At 38.9% G+C, this 10,962-nt stretch overlaps 1 protein-coding gene across 1 annotated transcript; it reads right to left on the bottom strand.

The window, feature by feature from the left end:
- Nucleotides 1–7,644: 7,644 nt before the first annotated feature.
- gsc (goosecoid) lies at nt 7,645–10,058 on the bottom strand. The gene is made up of 3 exons (XM_026307699.1): nt 9,743–10,058; nt 8,891–9,150; nt 7,645–7,944 (listed from the first exon to the last, which is right to left on the bottom strand). Exons 1-3 carry the CDS (start codon nt 10,056–10,058, stop codon nt 7,795–7,797), a joined length of 726 nt encoding a protein of 241 aa, XP_026163484.1. The 3' UTR covers nt 7,645–7,794.
- Between the last annotated feature and the right edge of the window lie 904 nt (nt 10,059–10,962).

Below are 10,962 nucleotides of genomic sequence, written 5' to 3'. Positions count from 1 at the left end.
TGAAGTGGCAGTATCTTGATATTTTGAGTAGTGTTGGGGTGGCTCAGCAAAATGTTGTCAGGGGCTTTACGATCACCTTCTCCACTTTGGAGATCAGTGAACACTGGCAGCGATCAGCTTTGACCTGCATTATAGCTTCTCAGATTTAAGGCTCCTCTGTGGTTTTAAACCAGCCGAGTGGAGGGTGTTTGTGTGTGCTTTGGGTGTATGGGGGAAAAGCTAATTGAAGTCAGCAGATGATGGGTGTACTGTGATGTGTGCAGTGACAAGCAGTGTAATTACATGGCTGGTCAGAAAGAACATTTCAGTAGTTAAGAGCTTTTCTCTGACATCATTCTGTAGTAGAGTTAATTCACTCTTTAGGGTCACTGTCCTGCTGCGTCACCTAGGTCCTATTGAGCTTCAGCTGGTGGACAGCCCCCCTGACATTATACCTTGATATAGGATGGAAATTCATGCAGCCATGCGGTGTGTATGGTAGATTGAGGATTAATCAGCTAATGATTCCTTTAAGCTTTTAGCAATTACTCTAGACTCTTTTTAACTTACTGATGGTTTTGCATTGTGCCTTTAAAGAGTAGCCACAGGACTAAATATTCTCCTTTTATAAATTGTATGACTGTGCACTAATCAACATCTGAACTCTTTAAGTTGATTTTGTAAGCCTTTCCAAACTTGTAAAACCATTATTGATTCTAAGTCCTAAGTCTGAGGTATGTTTTTTGAGGCATGGTTCATCAGTAGAGTAGATGGTCAGAGTAGCTCCAATATGGCTTCACTCTCTGAACTCCAGATTTGCTATTTCCCGACTCAAATTATTACAATACAGTTAATACAAGATATCTGATTATGTCATTATCCAAGGGGTTGACATACACTGACCAACATACACTATGAATGTTTGAATGATGAACTCAGTATGGACCAAAACAATACAATGATGTGTGTGCTATTAGTAGAATGTTTAATTATTATTGTAATTTAGATGAAGATATAACAACATTTTAAGACAAATGAATACATGTATGCAGAGAGTTCCAAATAGTTCACATACGTTTCCTTGTCACTGTAAAATATGGTTATAGATTTCATTAAAAAAACACAATGGCCCTGTGGTCCTACTGCCAAATACTGTGCTCTTCCAATGTTGTGGTAGTTGCTAAAATTGTGAGAAAGCTTTTCCAGTAAGAATGAGTACTGAGTTTATTTTTTACTTTATGGGGTAACTGTACAATGTAAAATTCACTTGTAAGTAGTGGTGACTGACATAACATTGAAACTATAACCAATAAAAATGTGGATTAAGCTAGTTTAAGACATAAAGGAAAGCAATCTTTTTTTCTGTTTTTAGGTCACTTTACAGAACGAGCTGCAAAAACTGGATATTGTACCATGTTATAAACTTTTGCTGAACTAATGGTTGGGTATTTACTATTCTCTGTTAGTCACAGAGCAGTATGTTTGCTGAGGAGTGGCAGTAGTGTAACAGTGTAAGTACATAAATGTCATAAAGTCACCAAAAAGATTGAATATCAGCTAAACAATTACCTTTGTTTATCTAACTCTTGCCAACATTAGCTAACATTTGCCACCATAAGCTCCTGCATGTCAGACCAAGTAAGACTCTATCAGCAAATCTTTTGAGTAAAATGTTTTAAATGTTTAAATGCTAGTTTTATTACAAGACTACCTGAATTTCCCATCACTGATTAATAAAGTTTATTATCTCATCTCATTCTTGTTTTTTTTAAAGTCATACCAAAACTAGACATTGTGTTTGACCCTTTACTGAAAAAACAGAGAAATATAAATGATCACATTTCAAAATAAGGGCAAAGTTTAAATAAGAATGTTTTAGATAAAGTGGTAAAGTCAAAATGCACTTTGAAACTAATAAATCACAAAAAATTAAGTGCGACAGTTCACAGGCAGCTCTATATATGCAACCACAAGTTGGGTATTTCAATGTCTGTGGGAATACTCTGCAGAATGTATTTGTACATGCCTTTATTTGTATCAGTGCATCCATCCAGCCCTAATCCAGCCTCAAGCCGTGGGCTCTCTGGAAAGATCCAGAGGCCAAAAAGATAGTTGTGGACAAAAACAAAAACAAACTCCAAACCACGTCATCCCAGTGAAATATGGTAATAATATAGGAGGAAGTTTACATTTTGTAAAAATATGCATTATTTGTCTTAGCTTTCGTTTATGACTGGCTGAGCTGGCGGTGATGAGGGAGGTCATTTTCTCAAATGTTTCTGGATGTGGACCACAGAGCAGCCAACACCCCTGTCTATCTTTGGAGCAGGGAATCCACCCAAGAGCTGTCAGTCCAGCCGCCAAATCCATGACTGCTAAAACTCTCCAGACCCCCAAACACTAACAGCATCATTCAGAGACAACCACCCTCCCAGCATGCACACACACACGCATTGACACTGTAAGATGTGGCGGTATTTGGTATAAAGGAGTAAATAAATCAGACCTCTGCATCATCAGCTGCGCTTACATAAGAGTAGCCTGTTCATTGAATGCTGCACGGAAAGAAGAACAAAAAAGAAAATCAACATTTCTTTTTCAAAATGCTTAGAAAAGGAGCAAAGATTTATCTACTCTCAAAGTTAACTCAGTACCTAATTTTTCTTGGACTCGACCTTTGTTTTTCCAAGTGCCTGGAACTATGCATTAAAAAGGTCAAAGAAATAATGGTTACAAAAAATGAGTTGCATTAAATTTGTGAAATAGAAAATTACATCTGGTGAAAAAAAAGATTAATGACTGGCTGTGGGCTTTGTGGATCTCACTAGTGCTGTACTGTAAAGCACTTAATAAATCACTCCTATACATACAAGGATTTATTAGGAATGGTGTGTTTTCATGGTTTGTGTTGGTGCCAAATCTCTGAGAGCCTGATCTGGCCCTAATCTGTTTTTCAAAAGTCACATTAGAAGCCTGCTGTTAGCCTCCTGGTCCAAGCATAACTATGAGAAGGCAAAGTGATAATTTCTCCTGTGAATATAGTCCATTTTAGATTAATTAAAACGTGGAAACAGATTGATACAGTACTATGTCTGCTCATAAAGACATAAATTTGAATATAAATTGATCTTGGATTGGATAGATATCATTTTACAAAATGTCCTAAAAAAAATGATGCTTGTGCAAGCAGCTTGTTTTGACCTTGATTGTTAACCAGCATCTACTGTAGCAGATGTGTGAGACAGAGTCAAGTCTCTTCAGCAAATACCTCAAAATCACGTCTATGATCAAGTGACAGAGCCCTCCCGTAATTATGACGGGGTAGAGGAGGAAGTCAGGTTGAGACAGAGTATGCATGGAAGTAGGTTCCAACCAATAGTCAGCATTTGTTTCTTTTAACTAAGACCATTCCATGACCTCAACCACAGATTTCTTATTGTAACCATGACAACAAATGTCATTTAACCGTAACAACTTATTTGAATCCAAACCATGATCTATACAGTAACCTAGCCATGTTGTTAATGTGCTTATCCCAAACCTTCACCAATGCACCTGCAGCAGCATTGCAGGGTTTATTATCATTTTTCAGCTGTGATTTATAACACTTTATATGTGGTGCCATAGAAGCACTAATCCAGGGTCCATCTTTTTCAGGAAAATACCTGCACAATCTTTCAGGCAAAATGTATCTTTAATGCTCATTTTCTGTTAAAAGTTGTCAAAAACATAAATAGTTCAGCTCTGTTAGACAAACAAATTTTCTAGAATTGTAAGCAAAATTTTATTTTTACTTTTTGCTGTTTCCTAAAGACCAAAAGGGGAATGTAACTTTTCAAGCCACAAAGCCCATTGTCCAGTTCTGTCTAGGAGCCTTCTGGTCTGTAGCCCAGGCTGACAGGGGATGGGTGCATCTTCCCCAGGAGAATGTTTGGGGAATGCAAGTGTCCAGCACACTGGATCAAATTTACAAATAAATGACTCAGCTATGTTGAAGAAAAAATAGATATAATTTCGTCCACCCTAATGCAGTGTACTTTTAACGTATTTTATTTTCCACTGTGTAGTCTTGACAAACATATTTTTAAATAAAATGTGTTTCCCAATTAGTATGTTGTTCTTTCAAAAATCATTTCTCTCCTGTCTCTGCAAGTACCAAGTGGAGTTTTGTCTACCTCCATTTTCTTTTTTCTCCTTCACTTTTTGATGTTTCTGGCTGAGGTGAGGTTTGTAACTGAAGGAAGGGCAGCAATATTCTAATAATCCAATGTGTGGATATATGAAAAATAACACTGTGATGACTATATTAGGTGTAGGCTATTATTTGCTGAACCGTATCACTCTGTGAAACCTGCAAACCTAAATCATTGTTTCAAAAGAAAGTTTGGTTGTCTTTAGTATTAAATGGACTTATTTGAATTTTGACAAATCCATAATTCCAAAATCCATAAATGTTGAGTTGGAAGTACAAAATGTCAAAGGAATATATTAGTTAGCATTAAATCAGGCGAGGTCATTTTTATTTTTTCAAATGTTTTCTGTTGCATTTCTATAAATTCATCTGAATAGAAGTGTAAGTAAATTTGATATGGGGCTGTGGCTTATGTGCTCATTACACATCGTTACACACTTTCACATCATTTGCAATAATATGCACCATAAAAGCGTCATATCAACTCATAGATTAAATTCCAGGTAAAGGGGCAATCTTAACCATTTTAGTTTTTTTTTCTGTGCACTAGTTGCAAAAAAAACTCAAAAAAACTCAATTTACCAAAAAATATTATTGAATAGTAAACAGAGAGTTGGGGTAGCTTCCCCTTTGCCCAGTTGGAAATTCAGCCTTCAGTAAGCAGTGTAGTACCTCAGCGGAAATAGATAAAAAAATTAAATGTAACCACTATTCTAATGTGCCTACAAATAGATTCTAACCTACAGTAGGAATTTTTTGAATACGGCAATGCAAGCAATGTGACTTATCTTCAAACCCTCAAAGATTAACACTTTTGTTCTAGTAGTGTTTCTAATATCCAATTTGCCAGTAACATGAATTTGGATTATTATTACTCAGATTATACCGACGGCTGCACAGGAAATCAGAGCTCACAATGAGGCTGTACACATTTGCCTCGCCGTGGTACCAAACATCACTCATAATCAAGACCAAATGCACTGAAACAGCAGTTACAAATGCAGCTCACACTTTTCTTGTCATCATCGTCATAGTGTAATTCACATTATGGCTAAATTTGCATAACACAAGTTAAGAAGTGACTTTTCTACTACCAGTATTAACATTATGCCTGATGGTGCTGATAATAAAATTGTAATGATCTTTTTCAACACATTTCTGAGTATAAACATATTAAATAGTGGTAAAAAAATATCTAGGTAATTGCATTTTTTACCTTAAACAATCATGCATTTGAGATTTAGCATGAGATCTTTTTTACAAATAAATAAATAAAGATCTATATGGTCTACACTATGGCAAAAGGATTTGTATGGTGTAACTAACATTTGTTCCTTATCACTACTCATTATTTTATTTTTTTATTTATTATTAACATATGTTGTTGTGTATGTTGATATGACCATTCATAGGAAAAAGCAGTCTAGATAATGGATGGATAAATGGATATTAATATTTACACCTGTCGTCTGAATTTCTTATTAGTAAGCATGTGTGTAGGAGGAATGACAAAATGCATTTGGGAGATGAAATCATTCAGTCTTAGAACTCATATGAGTGTTATTTTATGACCAACAGGCCCACAGGGTTTCAAGACCATTTCCTTGGAAGATACTCAAAGCTGCGCAAACCTTAAAATGAGTGTAAAACAAAACAAAAGTACAGACAGAAAACTCAGGCGTTAAAGTAGCCATTCATTAATAGACTGTTTCAGGTACGGCTCTGTTGTTTAGGCTTCATTCCCGTTGGGGAAAGTCTGAAGGGTTAACAAAACAATAACAGTTGTATTGCCGATCATTGCTGGAATAAACTGTATCGAATTGTGCTTTAGATTCGGAAATATCTGATCAAACTAACTTAACAAGAACAAGAATGGTTCCATAGTTCAGCATTGTTTCCAACATTTGCTGAAGTGGAAAAAATCAGTTAGCTATATAATCAGCAGCTACAACACCTGGGATCGAATTCATTCATTTATTTGCAGCTACTGTTTTGTGAAGCATTTTCCTTTTTTAGACCACCACAGAAGCTGAGACTAGAATTTGACCATCAGAACATTTTAACGCACAGACATATATTGGCTGAAGCGCTGCTTTTAATGATGGAGCCCATGCCAAACCAGGCAACATTCACACATGCGCCTGCTGTTCAATACAGCTGGCACCGACGGATAAAACACAAACTTCCGTTTGTTTGGAAATCTGCACCAGACTGTGGGAAAAGTTGAGGAGAACTGCAGGATTGTGACTTTGAGCCTCTGAGTTCAAGCTAAGAAAAATGATAAACTGGAGGAAATGCTGAAATGGTTTCCTTTGTTTTGGCATTAAAACCTGAGAAAGTGGAGTCAGCTTCAGTAAAGCTGATGGTTCTTAACGCTGACAGGGGTTGTGTGAGGTCTTTTGAGAAACGGGAAAACACGCACTAAATCCTAATATGGGATTTAATTTGATTTGTGTTTGAACATTTGAAAGCATGAATTAATCTTAAACTACTCGTTTAAAGGTATTTTATTAACCACAAGAATACTGGCATTTTTCACACTGTTGAAATTGTACGAATGGAAATCAGAGTCAGAGATGAGTGGCAATAAATGAACACTGGGTTTCTTGTGGGAGAGCAGTTTAGCTGAGTAACATGAAGAGAACAGTTAGTAGGCCGACTATGTGAGTCCGTTTGCTCTGCGACAATTGGCTGCCTGTAGGTTACACTCAGGCTATATTTCAGGTGGCGTTCACACATAAAATATACCTCAACGAATTTATTTGTATTGATTTATTTTGGAAATAATATCCAGTTAAGATGCATTAAATTGTATTTGTCAACATGAATGCTTCTTGTCATTCAAAAACAATATTCTGATGAATCGTGATTAAATGTAACTTTTTGGAAAAAGCTGGGAGTAAGAGATGAGAAGCCCGGCAGCTTTTTGGAGAAGATTACTCTCAGTAAACTGATAATAAACAAAGTGCTGTTGAATATTTGACTGCTATCCTGAAACGTCATGATTTCTCACACATCTGACCTGACAGCAAAACGGGAATTGTATTTATTCTTTCACTTATATTCTTTCACTCTCACATCCACCTCGAAGAAATAACGAAATCGGACACCGCGTTGACGATGTTTGGTTTATATTTTAATGTTATAGTCTTTTTATGTAGGTTTTCTCATTTTTGTAAAATAACATGACACTGAAACAAATCCACATATTCCTCACAAAAGCTCTGCGGTGACCTTGCTCACAGCCTCAGACTCCACGCTTCCCTTGCGGCTGGCTGAGCGTAACGAACATTGTTACACGGGAAAAACATGTAATGTACAACATTCATTATCCATAAAAAATGACACAGATGACATTAAAATATATTCAGATATGTCCGTCTATCCACCGACCGTCACGCCCCTTGGCGTGCGCAACGCCAAAGAAGAAAAAGACAAAATAAACAAACTTAAATTAAATATAAATAGCGGGCACAGAATCAATCATAAAATGTCGGTATTTACAACTGTGCAACATGGCAACACTTTTGATCACACCACCAGCATGTAGTAGAGTCCACATCACTTTCCACTAAATGTTGGCTACACACACACCTGTGGCCGTGTTTAGGTGGCTTTTATTATCAGCTGTCCGAGTCCACCTCGCTTTTACTCTCCTCGGGTTTCTCCGTGGACGTTTTCGTGGGTTTGTTCCATTTCTGAGAGTTTTCTGATTCCTCTGATGAAGACCTTTTCTGCCTCCTCCACTTCGCGCGTCTGTTTTTGAACCAAACCTACATGATAAGAAAGCACAGTTTTAAGTTTCAACTTCTGCTCCTAATAAAGGGCTGTTTTATTTTAGTCCTGGATAGAGCGAGACTGTAGTCATCAGCCGGCGGCCTATTTGAGCCCTGGCTTTCCTGCTTCCACTTCGCAATTAATAAATCCCATGAGTCTGATTGCACCTGCAACGTGACAAACGCACTACGGATCGTCTGCAACCTGAGGACTTACCAAGGCTTTTGGTCATTAGGCCTCCACAGTTGTGGAAGTTATTTATTAAGTAACAAGCGACGTAAGTCTGTTATGGCGACGGTGCTGACGGTAAACGCGCTCCTCTCGTCGCATGTGTCTTCATACACGTTACGAACACCTCGTGTTTTGGTTTCTGGCCGTTTTCTCGATGTTCAGTAGCCTGCTGCATTTCCTGTTTTATTTTAGTGTCTTTTTATAACTTCTTTTCTCCGTGTACCAAACAGATACGCTGATTTAATGTGTGTATCAGGAACCCGACTGAATACGCTTAAATTCAGCTCGCTCTCCAGTTAATACAGAGCAGCTGGCAGAGGCACGCCTATTTATCTCCTAAAATACTCTGTCGATTGTTCTAATTTTCTTAGTTTCAGCTGTTTTCCACATGTTTTATAAGCCAGGCTCCTTTTCAATCCACACCAAAAAGCCAGAGCCCGGCGAAATACACTTCTGTTAGCACCAGGAGCTTTGAAACTGAATTCAAACTGCAATTGCCGTAAAAAACTGCGCTGTGTTACTTTCATGTAGCCTATCTGTTTCTGAAGTCGCCTATATGAAACAGTACTCACTTACAGTATAGGAAGTATAATAATAATAATAATAATAAGACGAATAACAATAAGAAGCTTGTTGAATGCTTTAAATCTGAAGCAAGGCGTGGTGCGGAAAATCTGGCTAAACTGTACAACGACACAAAACCAATCTTACCTCCACTTTCTCCTCCCGGAGGTGGACCTTGCGGGCCAGCTGCTCCCGGGTGCCAACGTCCGGGTACTTGGTCTCTTGGAAGAGGCCCTCCAGCGCCTCTAGCTGCTCGTCGGTGAAGATGGTGCGGTGCCTCCGTTTTCTGCGGCAGTGCAGCTGGTTGAGGAGCTGCAGCTCAGTCCGCGACAGGCTGCCCATGTTCATGTAGGACATCATCTGGTGGGGCACTGGAGAGATCAGCACCGAGCCCGGGTTGTCGTAGCCTGCAAGGCAGCACACATGGGTGAGTTAATTAATGTGGTTAATTGGAAACTCTGGCTTGTACTTCAAATTACAGCTGAAATTTTGTTGTTTTTTATAAACCTGGAGATTTTAGTTCAGACGTAAAATACCAAAGTGTGCATGTACTATCATGCATAAAGCTCCGGTCTAAAAGAGTCTTTTGTTTAAACAGTTCACCTTTGTTCAATTCAGTCGTAAAACAACACTATCATATATCCTGTGTACATGCTGTACAACAACACTGGGGTCATCAAACGATGAAGACATCACACGCATCTGACGTCAGGCCGCGAGTATTGACGAGGTTTTGATAAAGTTCATGTCTAATTTAAGGTGGCGGCGCATCGATTACACAGGACTAGAAATAATATTTCAGACGTCCTCCAAATAAACTGTTCTGGAATTAAAGTATGTGCTCTGCTGTCTGCATAAATATCCGACAACTTCTCATTCCTCTTAGTTTCTGTTAGACATATTTGGAAAAACAGACGACCTTTCATTTGAAACACTGAAAGTCCTTATCTGAGCAGTTTCACGCCTAAATCGGAAACTTTCTAACATATTCAGTCCTACCTGCTGGGATGCAGGGGCACTGCTGCGGGCTAAGGCCGGGCACTGAGCCGCAGCACGGTGGCCCTCCTCCAGCGCCTTGGACGTGCAGTTGTCCGTAATAGTAGCCGTTATATCCTATCCTGGTCCCGTTTACAGACTGAACCCCGGGGGGAGAAGGCCCGCATGTGGCCGAGTACAGTCCGCTGTAATCGGTGTAGATAGAGTCCGTGAGGCCGGCGGACAGCACCACCGGGCCACTACGGTGCAGCAGCAGCGGCTCCTTGCAGTTTGGCCGTCCAGAGAGGATACTGTCTATGCTGAACATCCCGGCGGGCATCACACCCGTGTGCAGAAAAAGAAAAGTCGGAAGATTGAAAATGACTCGGTAAAAGAAAACGTCCTGGACGTAAATTTCCGTTTTCTGTGAAAAAAAAACTTTCCTAAAACTGCGTCATGATCACTGTGGACGGTACTTTTCTTCCCTGCATGAGCGATTCCGTGAGGTCGTCTAGGGGATGTGGACTGGTGGGCTAATGGGCCCAGCTGAGAGCGGGGCTGGTTTTATGGGCTGCTGACGTCACTGTGGAGAACCGCTGCTCTGGGATCAGCTGCAGCTCGCGGAGTGAACGGCCGCAGATCTGTGTATTGAGAATTAATTCAATTAAGATAATCCACACTGTTTGCAGACTTTTTGGAAACGCTGTTGTTGGGTCACAGAGGTTCTTCCTATAGAGTAATCCGATTATTTTCTTGTCAGCGAAGGCATCATAATCTGTGTTTACAAAAAGGGCGCGGATAGGGTTTGTTTCACCAGTTTATACAGGTAAGACATTTGTCAGCTAGTTCATTATCGTCACATTAGACCGTCGGAATACAGCGTTTTATTTTTGTCAGTAGGTTTGGAAAATTTTATTGAGGTAATTAGAAATGAATGTTTAACGGCAATTCACAGCCTGTGGGCAACTTTGTCCCTATTATGCTAAAAACGTTTTATTTTCAAAACACATTTTGTTGGGCCTATCCATAGGCCTATACAAAAAATGTATTTGTTGATATAGGTAGCCTACATAAAACAAGGCTATAGGCTACATAGCGATTTAGGATAAATAATAATAATAATAATAATAATATATAACATTGGTACAAATGGACGATAGTTAGATTTACACCTGTGTAACGGTGCCACAAAATTGTTACCGGTACAGTTGTAGTTTTCCAACAAGAGTAGGGCTAAATGAAAA

Source organism: Mastacembelus armatus, chromosome 22 (genome assembly GCF_900324485.2).
Source record: "Mastacembelus armatus chromosome 22, fMasArm1.2, whole genome shotgun sequence".
Classification (NCBI taxonomy): Eukaryota; Metazoa; Chordata; class Actinopteri; order Synbranchiformes; family Mastacembelidae; genus Mastacembelus; species Mastacembelus armatus.
The sequence above is the reverse complement of the archived record's forward strand: the minus strand, read 5'-3'. Positions and strand labels throughout refer to the sequence as shown.

Coding starts and splice junctions, on each gene's coding strand:
- gsc (XM_026307699.1), bottom strand. CDS start 10,058: ATGCCCGCCGGGATGTTCAGCATAGACAGTATCCTCTCTGGACGGCCA. Junction 9,151..9,742: donor GTGCCCCTGCATCCCAGCAG/GTAGGACTGAAT, acceptor GCTGCCTTGCAG/GCTACGACAACCCGGGCTCG. Junction 7,945..8,890: donor TCCGGGAGGAGAAAGTGGAG/GTAAGATTGGTT, acceptor CTTATCATGTAG/GTTTGGTTCAAAAACAGACG.